At 40.0% G+C, this 18,103-nt stretch overlaps 1 protein-coding gene across 4 annotated transcripts in view; it reads left to right on the forward strand.

Annotated features, from left to right (window-relative positions):
- Positions 1–18,103, forward strand: part of wdpcp (WD repeat containing planar cell polarity effector) — a 169,878-nt gene that overhangs the window by 40,185 nt on the left and 111,590 nt on the right. For all 4 annotated transcript variants that reach the window (XM_034184980.1, XM_034184984.1, XM_034184983.1 and 1 more), the window contains 4 exons: positions 2,086–2,130; positions 8,205–8,255; positions 13,172–13,242; positions 17,411–17,470. In XM_034184980.1, coding sequence (XP_034040871.1) covers positions 2,086–2,130; positions 8,205–8,255; positions 13,172–13,242; positions 17,411–17,470 — 227 coding nt within the window. The remainder of the gene's footprint in view (positions 1–2,085; positions 2,131–8,204; positions 8,256–13,171; positions 13,243–17,410; positions 17,471–18,103) is intronic.

Consider the following 18,103-nt stretch of genomic DNA (forward strand, 5'->3'; position numbering starts at 1 on the left):
TTTACTGAAGATTCATATCCTGATAGGCAAGAACAGATTAATTTTTCAACGTCATAGGTCAAAGTCAGGAAAAATCTTGGAAAATTGGAAAAATCCCTATCTTTAACATTGATCAAATTTTCAAAAATTCATAACTGTCAAAAGAGATCAAATTTCTTTCATATTTGAGAGCGTTATGTAGGATGGTATCCTTTATCAGTGGGCAAAGCCCATTTGATGTACATTTTGCATTCTGTCTCAATCAAAAGTGCCTCAGTCACTCTCATTTTTCTGTTATGGATTTACCTACACCACCAAAATTGGATGGAGGTTCCAGTTTTATGCCTGTTTGTCGATCTTCCAGTTATCAGTGGGAAACCAAGTGCCAAAAAGCAAGGACAAATTTTTCATAGCAGAGATAACCAATGTTCTGTGAAAATTATCTGAAAAAGAATTCAGAACTCAAAAAAGTTGGAGAAAAAAAAACTGACAGCATCACCAGAATTTCAGTTTAAGTGCATGAACTAAATACATACTCCTTACATTTGATCATGTCTAATTTAGCTTATGAAAAGCCACTTCAAACAGGACTTTGACCTTGGAAATTTTTTCCAAGGTAAAAATTTGTGGAATTGGAAGCTGGTGTTGGGGGAGGTTTGCACTCTACAAGCGCAATGCTCTAGTTCCTTCTTCTTCTTCTTTGCTATTCTTCTTCAATACAAGCCCATTTTGATAGTTTCATTTCAACTCCATTGTAGTGGAGTTGAAAGCGGCACAATTACTGTCCAATTACTTATGGACCCATCTTGCCATCTTGTCTACAGAACCTGTCAGGCTTGGTGGGTGGGGTTTAAGTTTGCTTTTGTGACAGTTTTTAACATGTTGCTCTGTTCACCACCTATCAGTCTATCACTTCTGTCAGATAGAAATGGTGTTTCTCCATTATCTTGTTTTTCCCCTCCTTTTTATTCTGTCTTGTCTTTCACAGTCTGCTGAACATTCTACCTAGATTGTGTCTCCTGACTGTGTGTATGCAGTGCCAGTTTACACGTGTGTCAGTATGTGTACACCAAGCCTACGGTGAGGTGCATATCCTCAATGCTGACAATGCTGACAACGTTGACATTGTTGACGTGTCCTTGTTTTGGGTTTTTTTTGTTTGTTTGTTTTTTTTTGGGGGGGGGGGGGGGGGGGGGGGTTTCTGCTGTGAGTCTCTGCTATCTTGGAAAAATGTGGATGATACATCTGATGAGCTGAAAATCAGAGAATTTGAACATTAAAAAAAAAAAAAACACACAAAACTGTTAATTGATTACCAAAGTAGTTGGCGATTAATTTAATAATCTACTATTGGCACAGTTTGTATGCAGTGAAAATACAGAAGAAAGTGACAAAAAACTGTTGGCAGGAGAACTATGGTGTAGATAAAAGCTGATCGATGTTTGGTCATTCCTGGTTGTATTACCATTTGTTTCTAGCTCAAAAAAGTGATATTGAAACTGTTTTCTTGTTACACCTTCATTAAGGCTCCTGTTTGTTATTTGCAACATTGCACGTCCATATGCATGTGCAGTGTGTAGTATGTTAGTGTGTCTGTGTCTCCGTCTCTGCCAGCAGCGCTCCTGTTGCATTAATGTGACCTGGCCTCCGGAGCAGGAGCAGTGCTGTGATAAAGAAACGATGTGTTGAGCGAATCTGAGTCTGGTTGGTTTGGGCCTGCAGGAATAACATAAAAAAAAAGCTCCGCTCAGCAGTTTAAAAGTGTATATGTATCAGGATGTGTGCTTATGTGTGCCTTGTGGTGGACATTTGTGTTTGTTGTCTGAGCCTGTGCACGGTTGGCCCCTCAGGTGGGATGGTTAAGGCACACTCCTGTCTTTATTAATGCTTCTCGGCCCCCTCCATTTCAACACAGACCTCTAACCCACTGTTCCACCCACCTCCCTCCCTGGGTCTTATCTTAACCGTGGTGCAGGCAGACGGGACAGGCCACTGGCTGATAGTGATTGTTTATCCCACAGTGCAAAATTGCTGATCTGTCCTCTGCTTTTCCCTGACAGCCTGATGTTCATCTCCCTCTCTCTTCCTCTCTCTTTTGCCCCACAGATACTGATATTGGCACCTATCAGTACTATGATAAAGGAGAACCAGGTAAACAGTGTTTATATTGGATGTTTGGTTTTAAGGTAAACAGCATTTGTCTTTTTTAATGTTTGTAATTACTTTCTATATGATGAAGGGCTGCCTCTTGCTTTTACACACATAAAGATGATCAGTACTGTGTGTTTGTGCCTCTCATACTGTTAACCTCTTAGAGATGATTAGTATGTAGGATTTACTCCATAAAACCTTTCACACACACACATGCACACACAGGTTATTAGTCCAGTGTTGAATCTATCGCTTTCCCTGTTTGTGTTCCTGTTGACCTAGGATCCTGCCACACAGTGACAGAAAAACTAAACTGTTGATGTTTGCATGGATCACATAACAAGAGGTCCCATGCAGTTCAGCCTTATGTCAGGAGGAGTCCCATACTGTCAGGCAGAACTCAGAATTTCTCATGCATGATCCAGGTCCTTTTTAGTCCTTTGGATGAAGATCCACAGGGCTAATGCCATCAAGATTCATGCTGGGTGAGCAGTGCACAGCATCTGATGAGTTTATGAAAAAAATGTTTTGATTAATTTTTCTGAAATTTGGTGCAGACAATCCTTTGAAGACTCTCTAGTCATCAATTCTTTCTTTGTCAAAAGGACTTCAGGGTCTCTTGTTGCATTGCGCACATGCACAGGAGGTGCCTACAGGTACACAATACTTGTCAGGGAGTGCCCGTTCACATCCAAAAGTGGGCTTCTGAACCTGCCCTGAGTGGGTCATCACACTGTGGAGTCCTTCCAGCTGGCACACGGGACATAAGGCATGTAGTTCAAGAGCAACGCCCGCTAAACCAAAAACAACCACAGCCACAACCCAGGATAAGCTACCGAGTGTGTGACCCTCCCACTGATTCTGAGCAAGGTGGACCACTCAAATGATTTCTGACTTTCTGTGTGTGGCTTGTTTTTATGAGAATGTACTTTGTAGTATAATGCATGGTCCACGAACCCGGTCCAAGCCTTCTTTTGTTCTTCTTGGGGACAAACATGCCATACTCTTCATTATTCTGTTTCCTTCTAGAAAATCCTGTTCGCTCTATCCACTGTGCCTATGACTCTCCCATGGCTTTCTCATTGATTATCTTTTTTTTTATGTCACACTATGTATATTTAGTTCTTTCTTGCATTCCACACAGTATGTCTCACTCTAATCACAAGGTTTTCTCCCTCCTCTCATCTGAAAAGCTGCCTCTTTCATTCCAATCTTCAGTGAAGAGATGATGCTCTCACTGCAAATCCTTTCATTTGGAGGATTACTAAAGTGTGGCTTGATATCAGAGTAGAGGAGGCGGGAAGCAGGGAATCACAATCATCATACAAAAAGTATGTCTTACACTAGCTCAGGTCACGATTCCATACAGTAGATTACATTGCACAAGATTAGTCTTTGATACTTTTTATGGGCATCAAGGAAATAAAGTGTTTTTTTAATGCAGCTAGAATGTGAGAGAATTATAATCCAAAAAAAAAATAAAAAACAAAAAACAAAGATGATGGCAGGAAACTTGCATAGATATAGAAAGAACATGCAAACCACACAAGTAATCTTTGTGGGAAGAGAACCGACAACCTTCTTGCTGTGAGGCAAGAGTGCCAACCACTACTCCTCAGTGCTCAACTGAAGTTAAGCAGCAAAATGGTGGCTACAGCCCTGAAGGTACAATAAAAAGGATAGAATTAAAAAAAATTATTGATTTTTAAGTTATAATTATTTTAAAACTGTAATCTGAAATAATGAAACAAAGGCATGGTATTTAAATGCTATTACCTCTGCCAAGGAGGTAATGTTTTCACAGGCATGTGTTTGTCTGGTTGTCTGTTAGCAGAATTAACTCCAAAAGTAATGATTTCAGTGAAATTTAACCAATATTAATAATAACATTCTGGGTAAATTCGATTTTACGGATGATCTAGAATATATTCTGGAACTGAGATCCAGAAGAGTGTTTAGCACATAGCAAGATTTAACTCAAAAAGCTGTGAGAGGATGTTGATAATAAAAAAAAAATAATAGATTTATTTTCTCTCTCTTTTTTTATCTGGAAAATATTTTAGATCCAAGGTGCAAAAGAAGTTTTAAGCATTCAGGATTATTTAAGTCAAAAATATATTCATAATGACCTTTAATACAAGATGAATCATTTCCTAGGAAATGATTTGTGGTTATTTTTCGAGTCGATCTGACCTGTTTTAAAAATAACATACATTGGGTAAAATAAGTATTTAACATCATTTTTCTCAGTAAATATATTTCTTAAGGTGTTTTTCACATGATATTTTCGCCAGATGTCAGCAACAAGTAATACACACGTATAAAGAAACCAAAACAAATCATGAATTAAGTTATGGGTAATAATGTAAAATGACCCAGGAAAAAGTATTGAACACATGAAAAAAGGGAGATGCAAAAAAAGGCATGGAAAGCCAAGACACCACCTGAAATATCAATTGGTTCAGTCCCAACTGATGGCCAATAAAAAGATGTCACACAAGAAATAGTTCATGATGGGTAAACGCAGAGAGCTCTCTCAAGATCTTCGAAACCTTGTTGTTGCAAAACCATTGGTTGCCATTGGTTATAGAAGGATTTCTAAACTTCTGAATGTTTCAGTGAGCACTGTTGGGGCCACAATCCCAAAGTGGGGGAAAAAAAAACATAATTTCACCATAAACCGGCCATGACGAGGTGCTTCTCGCAACATTTCTGCCAGAAGAGTGGAAAGAATAACATTAGAGTTGTCCAACAGCCAAGAGCCACTTGTGGAGAGCAACTGAACAATTATTTCAAAGAAAACAATAAGTAATGCACTCACCCACCATGGCCTGTATGGAGGCTCACCACACAAGACTCCACTACTGGGAAAAGAAAGCACGTTGAAGCTCGTTTAAAGTTTGCTGTGCAACATTTAGAGGAGCCTGTGAAATACTGGGAGAATATAGTCTGGTAAGATGAGACCAAAACTGAACTGTTTGGATGCCATAATACACACCATGTTTGGAAGTCAAATTACCACCGCACATCATTTCAAAAACACCACACCAACAGTTAAGTTTGGAGGTGGAACATCATGGTGTGGGACTCTTTTTGTTTGTTTTTTTTTTTTTTTTGGTTTTGGTTTTGGTTTTTAACCAGACAACACTGGCAAACTTCATATCAATCAATCAATCAATTTTTTTATATAGCGCCAAATCACAACAAACAGTTGCCCCAAGGCGCTTTATACTGCAAGGCAAGGCCACACAATAACTACGTAAAACCCCAACGGCCAAAACGACCCCCTGTGAGCAAGCACCCGGCTACAGTGGTAAGGAAAAACTCCCCCTCAACAGGAAGAAACCTCCAGCAGAACCAGGCCCAGGGAGGGGCAGTCCTCTGCTGGGACCGGCCGGGGCTGAGGGAGAGAACCAGGAAAAAGACATGCCGCGGAGAGGAGCAAAGATCGATCACTAATGATTAAATGCAGAGTGGTGCATACGCAGTGCCTTTAATACCTATGGCATGCTCTAATCTCTGTAATAAAATTTTATGGTCAACAGTATCAAAAGCAGCACTGAGGTCTAACAGAACAAGCACAGAGATGAGTCCACTGTCCGAGGCCATAAGAAGATAATTTGTAACCTTCACTAATGCTGTTTCTGTACTATGATGAATTCTAAAACCTGACTGAAACTCTTCAAATAGACCATTCCTCTGCAGATGATCAGTTATCTGTTTTACAACTACCCTTTCAAGAATTTTTGAGAGAAAAGGAAGGTTGGAGATTGGCCTATAATTAGCTAAGATAGCTGGGTCAAGTGATGGCTTTTTAAGTAATGGTTTAATTACTGCCACCTTAAAAGCCTGTGGTACATAGCCAACTAACAAAGATAGATTGATCATATTTAAGATCGAAGCATTAAATAATGGTAGGGCTTCCTTGAGCAGCCTGGTAGGAATGGGGTCTAATAAACATGTTGATGGTTTGGATGAAGTAACTAATGAAAATAACTCAGAACAATCGGAGAGAAAGAGTCTAACCAAATACCGGCATCACTGAAAGCAGCCAAAGATAACGATACGTCTTTGGGATGGTTATGAGTAATTTTTTCTCTAATAGTTAAAATTTTGTTAGCAAAGAAAGTCATGAAGTCATTACTAGTTAAAGTTAATGGAATACTCAGCTCAATAGAGCTCTGACTCTTTGTCAGCCTGGCTACAGTGCTGAAAAGAAACCTGGGGTTGTTCTTATTTTCTTCAATTAGTGATGAGTAGAAAGATGTCCTAGCTTTACGGAGGGCTTTTTTATAGAGCAACAGACTCTTTTTCCAGGCTAAGTGAAGATCTTCTAAATTAGTGAGACGCCATTTCCTCTCCAACTTACGGGTTATCTGCTTTAAGCTACGAGTTTGCGAGTTATACCACGGAGTCAGACACTTCTGATTTAAAGCTCTCTTTTTCAGAGGAGCTACAGCATCCAAAGTTGTCTTCAATGAGGATGTAAAACTATTGACGAGATACTCTATCTCCCTTACAGAGTTTAGGTAGCTACTCTGCACTGTGTTGGTATATGGCATTAGAGAACATAAAGAAGGAATCATATCCTTAAACCTAGTTACAGCGCTTTCTGAAAGACTTCTAGTGTAATGAAACTTATTCCCTACTGCTGGGTAGTCCATCAGAGTAAATGTAAATGTTATTAAGAAATGATCAGACAGAAGGGAGAAGGAATGTAATTGTAGGAAGGATGTATTGAAAAATGTACTGGGACATTCTTGATAAAAATCTATCAGAGTGGACATTTCAGCAATGATCCAAACACACAGCCAAGAAAACTCTCAGTTGTTTTCAGAGAATGAAAATGAAGCTGCTAGAATGGCCCAGCCAATCACCTGACTTGAATCCAATACAAAATCTGTGGAAAGAACTAAAGATCAGAGTTCATAGAAGAGGTCCACAGAACCTTCAAGATTTGAAGACTGTGTGGAAGAATGGGCCAAAATCACACCTGAGCAAAGCATGCAACTACTTTATCCATACAGGAGGCATCTTGAAGCTTCATTACCAACAAAAGCTTTTGTACTAAGTATTAAATAAAATTCCGTGAGCGTGTTCAATACTTTTTTCTGGTGTTATTCCATTTTATTATACATAACGTAATTTCTGTACTTATTTGTTTTGGTTTCTTTGTATGTGCAGATTACCTGGGTTGTTACAGACAGCTGGTGAACATTTCATGTCGGTAGGACATTTGGAAATATATTTACTGAGAAAAATTGTGACATGTTCAACACTTATTTTACCCTCTGATTACAAGAAAGTGTTTCATCTTGGACTTTTGTATTCATCAAGAATAAAAGTTTAGGTGAGCCTCAGAAGAGATTTCAGATTTTGAATTGGGCTACAGTGCTCTTAAGTTTGGAAATAGCTGATGTAAAGTAATGTGGTTATAAAACACTTTTCCACAGTTTGATTCTCTTTATATGAATGCAGAAAGACTCATTCATTTAAGATGGTATATTATTGAAGTGATAGAGGTGCATCGATTGATCGCCGGTTTTGTCACCATGGATACCAGGACCTTTAACCACTATTAAGTGTGTGTCTGTGAACAATTATTTCAATGATGTGGGTTGATTTTTTTCATGTCTGTCCATCTCAGATGGAAAATGCCACTTTCATTTCTCCCCACTAGAGGGGGACCCAGGCTCACTGGAGTGGCTCTGGGGATCCCCTGCAGTCAAGTCTCCCTGCCAACCCTCCTTACCCAGTCTCAGAGCAGGTGCCCATGTCTGGGCCTGTCTGGCCTCTCACCCCCTGATCTGATAAGGCTACTAATGCTGTAGGTGTTTCCGCTTGCCACAGAAGCTGGCTATCAGACCGGCTGCTTTCTTGCCCAGGGCACCCAGATCACGTTGCATTATCATGGTTTCCAGTTTGCCAGCACGGCCTCTTGAACTTGGGCATTTGAGCTTTATTTAACTTAATTCTTCTGTACCTCTTTTTCTTTACATACATCTATGTAAAGATTAGAATTGTTTATTCGTTGTTGTATATATGTTCTAATTCACATCCTTTATTTTTCCCAGCCAATCCTGTTGGTCATCACTACTACAATGAGAAGCTCAGTTTCTGTGAAGGTAAGTTCACAGTGAGTAAGACATGTATTCTTCAGTCAGTGAAATCACTGTCCTGACTGTCCTACACACTCAATCCTCTCTCTCTCTCTCTATCTCTCTCTTTCTCTCTCTCGCTCTCTCTCTTTCTGTCTTTGCTTTTTCACCCAATGGTGGAATACAAACATCCTTATCAAGAGACGAACACTCACCCCCCTGCCCTCCCTCCCACTTCTCTCCCCTGACCCCCTCCATCCAACCCTCATTTGCATGCATCTGTTTACCTTCACTTCCTACTCATTCTTAATAAAGAAGCCCATTTCTTCATAGTTAATTTCAATAAAGATGAAAAGGCAGGCCTGAAAGTAAACATATGGAATAATATATATATATATATATATATATATATATATATATATATGTGTGTGTGTGAGTAGAAGTTGTTGAAGTAGTAGAATTCAATTAACTGTTTATTTTTCAAATGATTCTCTTCCTCTGTTTAACCACTAGAGATGGAAGCGAAAAGGGAGTGCTGGGAAATTAAATGAAGCGGTCTTAGTGCGGCACTTGTTGAGATATGAGCAACTAACTGGGAGGTTGCATTTGGGAGATAACTCAAGAGTGTCAAAAGCTTTACGATTAAATATTTCCTCCTCCTTGAAGGCCAGTTTGTGCATTTTCAAGGGACATCTTGCTTTTACCAGTACATTTTCACTTCTTTAGTGCAGCTACATCAATATGTTAGCAGTGGAGCTCCAACTTTAGCTGACATTGGGCTATCGTAATCACAAATATAAAAGTTGTTGGTGCATAAGCTTTTTTTTTTTTTTTTTTTGGAAAAGTGTTAGTTTCACACAGGAATATAAATATTAAAATAAACATAGCTACATGTATTTAGAGTTCTACTTTTTACTTTGGTCAGGAATGATGTTAACCTGCAGTTGTTTAGAGTGAAACTCAGTATATGTGGTGCATGAAACAGTTTAATTGCATTTTGGAACATTTGACTCATTTCAATTTCATTTCAGGTTAAAAAACACCTTTTAACAAGCTAAAAAAAATCTGCCAGTGGAACAAGGGAGAATTCACTTGTTACGATTTCTTAAACTAAGGTCTTGAAATTGGCTGATAAACCTCATTTTATTTTGCTAGTATTCAGAAGTGTTGTATCTTTTACAAACACAGCACCTTAATATTATGGTGACTCAAAAAACAAAGGTTGTTTCAGTTCAGATATGACTAAACAAGATGATTCTAAGACACATTCACTTAAAATTTTAAGATGTATCTTATTGGAATTTTCCTCATGTGATTTTGTCTTATATAAAGTGGAATTAGATATTTTGACTAGAAACTAGAAATAAATATACTTGGTAAGATTTTGCTTCTTTTTTCTTCACAGTACAGATAGATGTGTATTGTATGTCCAGTACTTGAGATTTGACAAAGTTTTTCTTGTTGGATTTTCATGTGATTGCACACTTGAAAGATCAGATTGCAGGTTTCATGGGAGTCCCTATATTTTGAAAATGTAAGGTCTTCATAGGCCCCCAGGCCGATTGGCACTGGTGCTGAGCTCCGTATTCCATAGTGTGAAGCAAATGAGAGTCTACAATGGACAGGATGTCAGTTCAATGCAGGTTACTTCACCAGCCAAGTCCGCTATGTATTAACAGCTGGGTGGACACTGGACACACATAGGCATGTTGAGGGAGATTCAAACCCGGCTTTACATATTGGCAGGCAAGCTTCTTACTCACTCAGCTCCCCGCTCTGTATAAGTTTGATGAACAAAATCAATCAATCAATTTTATTTATATAGCGCCAAATCACAACAAACAGTTGCCCCAAGGCGCTTTATATTGTAAGGCAAGGCCATACAATAATTACGTAAAAACCCCAACGGTCAAAACGACCCCCTGTGAGCAACCACTTGGCGACAGTGGGAAGGAAAAACTCCCTTTTAACAGGAAGAAACCTCCAGCAGAACCAGGTTCAGGGAGGGGCAGTCTTCTGCTGGGACTGGTTGGGGCTGAGGGAGAGAACCAGGAAAAAGACATGCTGTGGAGGGGAGCAGAGATCAGTCACTAATGATTAAATGCAGAGTGGTGCATACAGAGCAAAAAGAGAAAGAAACACTCAGTGCATCATGGGAACCCCCCAGCAGTCTAAGTCTATAACAGCATAACTAAGGGATGGTTCAGGGTCACCTGATCCAGCCCTAACTATAAGCTTTAGCAAAAAGGAAAGTTTTAAGCCTAATCTTAAAAGTAGAGAGGGTGTCTGTCTCCCTGATCTGAATTGGGAGCTGGTTCCACAGAAGAGGAGCCTGAAAGCTGAAGGCTCTGCCTCCCATTCTACTCTTACAAACCCTAGGAACTACAAGTAAGCCTGCAGTCTGAGAGCGAAGCGCTCTATTGGGGTGATATGGTACTATGAGGTCCCTAAGATAAGATGGGACCTGATTATTCAAAACCTTATAAGTAAGAAGAAGAATTTTAAATTCCAATGAAGAGAGGCCAATATGGGTGAGATATGCTCTCTCCTTCTCGTCCCCGTTAGTACTCTAGCTGCAGCATTTTGAATTAACTGAAGGCTTTTCAGGGAACTTTTAGGACAGCCTGATAATAATGAATTACAATAGTCCAGCCTAGAGGAAATAAATGCATGAATTAGTTTTTCAGCATCACTCTGAGACAAGACCTTTCTAATTTTAGAGATATTGCGTAAATGCAAAAAAGCAGTCCTACATATTTGTTTAATATGCGCTTTGAATGACATATCCTGATCAAAAATGACTCCAAGATTTCTCACAGTATTACTAGAGGTCAGGGTAATGCCATCCAGAGTAAGGATCTGGTTAGACACCATGTTTCTAAGATTTGTGGGGCCAAGTACAGTAACTTCAGTTTTATCTGAGTTTAAAAGCAGGAAATTAGAGGTCATCCATGTCTTTATGTCTGTAAGACAATCCTGCAGTTTAGCTAATTGGTGTGTGTCCTCTGGCTTCATGGATAGATAAAGCTGGGTATCATCTGCGTAACAATGAAAATTTAAGCAATGCCGTCTAATAATACTGCCTAAGGGAAGCATGTATAAAGTGAATCAAATTGGTCCTAGCACAGAGCCTTGTGGAACTCCATAATTAACCTTAGTCTGTGAAGAAGAAAAAAGTATTAGATAATTGGTTGTTGGCCTGTTTTATGTCCAGATGTGTGTTGTTCATGATATCATTGGCATGTCAGCAGATGAAAATCCTCAATTGATTTCCAGGGATATGTATCTGTTTTAGTTAAGTTCCATTAATGAGTAAGATATAGAAAGAATATGGCAACTAGAAAATCTTTTTATCAAAAGAATTGTTCCCATCCCAACTTTTTTTGGAGTGGGTTACAGGCCTGAAATGCAGGAATGGATGTAAATTGGGGAGGTGATGGTTAAAGCAGTGGGCTTGAGAACAGAGGATCCTCAGTTCAAATCCCTGTCAGATCAGAAAATCACTAAGGGCCCTTGGGCAAGGTCCTTAATCCCCAAGTTGCTCTAGGTGTGCTTATGACCACATGGTTGCACACTGACATCAGTGTGTGTGAATGAATGGATTAATGTGAGTCATCATTGTAAAGCACGTTTAGCTTCTGACACTATATAAATGCAGTCCATATATTAACAAATAAAATTAAGATGACCACATCAGATTTCTTGGGTTTGTACAGTTTGAAATGACAAAGAAGTCAAAGTAAATGTTAAGAATCGCTGCTTTTTTCTTATTTGTATTTTCCATTTCTTCCTAACTTTTTTCTTATTTGGGGTTATAGAAATCATCACTTGGTTCAGAATACTGCTCCTACTAGAGTTCTAACAAGAAGAAGAAATCCTGTACAGGCCCTGGGGCCCATCAGACCAACCTTTATTCTTGAATACCTTGAAGAGGATGAGAGTCGACAACTCTCCCTGAAAGGGACTCCAGTCTATCACAGGTTACCTTCTCAGCCAAGGCTGGTACCCATTTACAGCTGGGTGGACTGGGATGATGCAGATAGAGTGTCTTGTCCAAGGACTGATACAGGTAGCCTGAGGCACACACCTGAGATCCAACTTTGACATGTATATTGGTGCAACAATTGCTGTCCCACAGAGTAGGAGAGCTAGGTGGCTCATGTGGCAAACTAATTTGCGCTTACTCTATTACCCCAGTTTTTGTCCCATTTATTTAACTTCTTGTTCATGCGAATTCAGATATTAAGGTTCTGTTGTGAACATATAAAATACTAAATGAACAGGTGTCCTTATCTGTTAGATCATGTAAAGTGTTATGTACCAACCTGACATTGGGGTGAATGTGAGGTGTTATTGTAAAGCGCTTTGTGCATCTGATGCAGATGGAAAAGTGCTATATAAATGCAGTCCATTTACCATTTTTACCAACCTGTGCTTTGCGTTCTCAGAATGCAAGTTTACTTACTGAATGTAGCAAAAGTAAAGAAGAAGTCAGCATGCCAGAGGTCTTTGTTACACGAGATCGGACTACCAGCCGGTAGACATGGATTCAGTTCCAGGTTTGTGCTTTAGGCTACCTGTCTTTGTGCACAAGCCACTTCATCTATATTGTCCCAGACAACCCAACTATAAATGGGTACTTGGAGCGTAACGTGCGATGGACTGGGGTCCCATCTTTAGGAGTCATAGAGTACCACCCTCTTCATGCTACAGTCTCTGTGGACAAGCACTGACCTGATGGGCCTCAGACACTGAGTATGACTTCCTCTAATTGTAGAAGATTCTCTAACTGTAGAAGTCTCAACCATTTTGCCGTTTTCTGGTTTCTGAAGCAAAGTTCTTCTGACTTCCCACGAATGCTTTTATTTTAAAAAATAAATGTCACCACTGCCGGTGTTTCAGCCTTCTATTCGCAAGATTCTTTTCATGTTTGTCGTCCATAGCTCGAGGCTATTCATGGACCCCCAGGAACAGCCGACCAGAGAAGCTACGTGATTCGCTGAAGGAGTTGGAGGTAACAGCCTCTTAACCTCTCCAGCACACCTCTGTTCCTTCCCCCATCTCCTTCCTCCCTCTGGGGATTTTCAGAGTTTTCCCTTTCCGAAACGGCCGATTGATTAACAAATAGGGGCATTCTCTCTCTTTTCTCCCTCTCCCTTCACTCTCCCTGTTGTGCTTGTTTGTTCTCATTTCTCCTTCGCCTCTCTCATCACCTCTCTTTCGGCCAAGCTCTGTCATCGAGGGGGATATTTGAGGGGATCAGGGGCCTGCAAACCACCCCCTTATCCCTTCCCTTCCCTTCCTCCCTCCTTCCCTTCCTCATCCTTTCTTTCCTCCCCCTCATTCATCCCCCTCTTCTTCCAGCCGCCCTTCCACTGTGTACTTGTGTAGTACAGGCATAGCTTTGTTTGCTGGGACCTGTCTGCGGCCATGACACCCCACCCATCCACCGCCTGGCTCTCACCCATAACCATTGTCTGTAACTAGAAACACCCCAACTCACCTCTCCACCCCACCCTCCTCTGCTTTCTCCTCCCATCCAATCACCCCAGCTGGCTTTGGAATGTAGCAGGAATGAGTGACCTACAGGCACACTCACTGCCTCACATGCACACACATTGACATGTGCGTAAAACAGACCTTACCAGCATCCTCTTTCAGGTCTTTCCCACTCGTCTTATACTATTTGCTTTTTTTTTAACAGAATGAGCAGAATCTGATGCAGTGGCCACACACTTGCCAACTGTCATAACTCACTCAGCTAAGGGACCATATGTGGCGTGTGGCACTCATGCTACAGTGACAGAAGCAAAAAAAAAACCAAAACACTAATCCAATCCAATCCAATCCACTTTATTTATAAAGCACATTTAAACAGACCCGAGTCTCCAAAGTGCAGCACAACAAAAGCATAGACACGGAAAATAGCAATAATAACAATAATAACAATAAAATAGATAAGATAAAATAATACATAAATAGATAAAACCATGATAAAAAAAAATAAATTTCAATAAAATAAAAATAAAATAAGACACAAGACTGATGCTAGCATGGCCACCAAGACCAAGTTTAGAAAAAAAATTCAGACAAAATATGTGTACAGTTGAGATTGACATATTTTGTCATGGAAGTACAGGTTTGGAAGTAATTGCTGGTGCTGCGCATTGCTGCATCCACCACACCACAGACCTGCCCTGGGTCCAGGATGGCAACCATCCATGCAAAGAACCGTTTTGTCCCCACCTCTCAAAGTAACAATCCATCTGTTATAGCCACAATTCAGGGACACTTCTCATCTGAGTCTTCCTAAGTAACCACGTGTTTGATATGTCCTCATTTCAGTGGTATCCATGGATCCTCCTGAGAGCTCTAGTGCCAAAGACAGCTTGCCTTCCCCTTAGCTGACTGTTTAGCATCCACGTCTCACAACCATACATTGCATCTGGAAAGTATTCATGGGGCTTTTTTTTGGGGTGGGGGGACTTTTTCCACATTTTGTTAAGTTACAGCCTTATTCAAAAATGGAGTAAATTAATTTTTCCCTCAAACTTCAACTCACAACACCCCATAATGACAACATGAATAAAGTTGTTTTTTTTTTCTTTTTAATTTTTGCAAATTTATTAAAAATAAAAAAAATCTAAGAAAACCTGTACATGAGCGTTCACGCCCTTTGCTCAATACTTTGTTGATGCATCTTTGGTAGCAATTACAGCCTCAAGTATTCTTGTTTCTGATGCCACAAGCTTGGTGCACCTATCTTTGGGCAGTTTTGTCCATTCGTCTTTGCAGCACCTCTCAAGCTCCATCAGGTTGGATGGGGAGTGTCGGTGCACAGCCATTTTCAGATCTCTCCAGAGATGTTCAGTCAGATTCATGTCTGGGCTCTGGCTGGACCACTCAAGGACATTCACAGAGTTGTCCTGAAGCCACTCCTTTGATATCTTTGGTGTGTGTTTAGGGTCATTGCCCTGCTGAATGATGAACCGTCGCCCCAGTCTGAGGCCAAGAGCGCTCTGGAGCAGGTTTTCATCCAGGATGTCTCTGTACATTGCTGCATTCATCTTTTCCTCAATCCTGACTAGTCTCCCAGTTCCTGCTGCTGAAAAACATCCCCACAGCATGATGCTGCCATCATGCTTCACTATAGGGATGGTGCCTGGTTTCCTCCAAACATGACGCCTGTTATTCACGCCAGAGAGTTCAGTCTTTGTCTCATCAGACCAGAGAATTTTGTTTTTCATGGTCTGAGAGTCCTTCAGGTGCCTTTTGGCAAACTCCAGGTGGGCTGCCATGTGCCTTTTATTAACAAGTGGCTTCCGTCTGGCCACTCTACCATAGAAGCCTGAATGGTGGATTGCTGCAGAGATGGTTGTCCTTGTGGAAGGTTCTCCTCTCTCCACAGAGGAATGCTGGAGCTCTGACAAAGTGACCATCGGGTTTGTGGGCATCTCCTTGACTAAGGCCCTTCTCTACCGATCAATCAGTTTAGACGGGCGGCCAGATGTAGGAAGAGTTCTGGTGGATCTGCACCTCTTCGATTTACAGAAGATGTGCTCACTGGGACCTTCAAAGCAGCAGAAATATTTCTATTCATATACTTCTGATGTCCAAATCCATGAAGTCACTGAAAGCCAGATTCTTAGTCTTGATCCAGGACAATTCCAAACTGAGACACTCGGACAATTTATTTGTTTATTTATTACTTTATGTCTGAGACGAAGAAAAAAAATGGATTTTCTTGAAGAAAACATCAATCAAAAATAACAGTGGAAAATTTTGCAACTCTTTCTTCTCTTTCTCTCTCTCTACACACACACACACACACACACACACACACACACACACACACACACACACACACATATATATATATATATATATATATATATATATATATATATATATATATATATATATATATATATATATATAATGTTTCCACCTGGCTGTCGCCCAGTTTCTGGCAAAATTTGATGCGGCACTGCTCCAGTCGTTCTGTCTTTTTCCTTGAAATGAAAATCCGCCGAGCACACAACACGTCCTCACACAAAGGCTGCTTACCAGAAAATGATGCAATCGACAGGCATGAAAAAGTTCACGCATGTGCACGAAGGTTCAAGGTTTGCTCATGCAAGCACACGTGATTCAAATCCATCAGGTTTTTGCAAAAAATAAAAAGGTCTGTATATATATATATATATATATATATATATATATATATATATATATATATATAGGTGCACTGAGTGAGCCCCAAGCAAGAAGCTTCGGGGGCCTCAGATGAAGCCCTGCTGAAAGAAGACAAACATTTTAGTTGGTGTTTCCAAAAGGGACCATATTCCTGTAGGAGACCATGTTAAAATATGCAACCTGAGAAAAAAATAAAGATGTTTACAGTCTTGTACACAAAAATTGTTTTTGTCTCTACACATAGTTTCCTCCTCTATGACAAGAGTACAGGGGTGTTTTTTTCCCTAGCTTCTAAGTTAAAGACATTTTAAGCCATAAGGTTCTGTATAATTGGGGGCGTGATTGCTTTGAGCGCTCTTCTTGACATGTTCCTATGACAACAATAAACGGCTACCTTAAAATGTACAGTGATAGAACATACTCACCCGGAGCAAAGAACCGAGCGTCTGTTCAGTCTGCTATCACAGATTACTTTTTTGGTCTATATTGTGTTATATTTTGAGTGACATATCAGCAAAAAATAATCCTGTCCTCTCCTTTGCCTGAACAGGTGCTGCAGTGACATCTTTGATAAATTGAGGGATTTTCAGTTTAAAAGCACTCAGAGCATGTGCTCAAAAAAAGATTCTGGGTGTGGCATTTTTTCCTCCATTTTAATTTAGAGCATTTGGGGGGACACAGGCACTAAGAAAAAAAAGATGATGTGACATGGGACGTAATTCAGTACAAATTGCACCAAAAACCTCTGTCTTTGTTTTATTTCATTATACAAAGGATTGATTATCTGTAATTGGTTTCAGATTAACTCACTGAAACCTTTGCTGATGACTTCATTGCAATTAATAGTTAGTTTGAGAAAGTTCTTAGTCGGAATGAGAAAGCATACACCTGTTTGCAGGTTTAGCTTTTCCATCTGTGTTCCTCTCACAAAGGTTCTGTTGGTTTTTTTTTTTTGTTCTTTCTGCTTGTGTATTTTGTTCATTCAGGAACTGTTGCAGACAAACACCTGTGTTCACACTCGATGGAGAAACAAGAGTTGGTGCCAGGTACACAGACTCAATATTCCACCAGCTGCTGTACTGTATGCATTCTCGTGTACATTAGCACAGCAAAGAATGTTTTCATTATCAATTAAGCTGTAGAATATCTTTACTGTTAATGGATTAATCATGTGCTAACCCCCCCCCCCCACACACACAAAAAAAAAACAATCCCCGGTGTCCAAAGTGATGTCTGTAAATTTCTCTTTGTGCCCAACCAGCAGTCTAAAATTCAATTAATTTTATTGATATTGTGCCAAATCACAACATACATAAGTCACCCTAAAATAGAAACATAATAAATTTATATTATCATTAAAAGAGCAAATCAAGCAAATCCTAAAAAAAGACCTCTCAACACTCAGTCACCAGCCTTCTAGATCATACAGAGAAAAATGTGCCACATGGTCAAAATATTAAAGCTGATGCTTCCTCACAATGCAAGTGATACTCCTCACCTTAGCCTCTTAGTAACAGTTCATTTGGTACATAGTCACTCCAGCAGTGCCCAAGAATCCTATGACGAGACCTCGTACTAAAGACAACCGACTGTCACCTTAAGTCACTGGTTACTAGTAGCTACTAGTAACCAATGACTTAATGGATTACATAATTATCATAATAGTTTATGGTAGTTCA

Source organism: Thalassophryne amazonica, chromosome 13, assembly GCF_902500255.1.
Source record: "Thalassophryne amazonica chromosome 13, fThaAma1.1, whole genome shotgun sequence".
Classification (NCBI taxonomy): Eukaryota; Metazoa; Chordata; class Actinopteri; order Batrachoidiformes; family Batrachoididae; genus Thalassophryne; species Thalassophryne amazonica.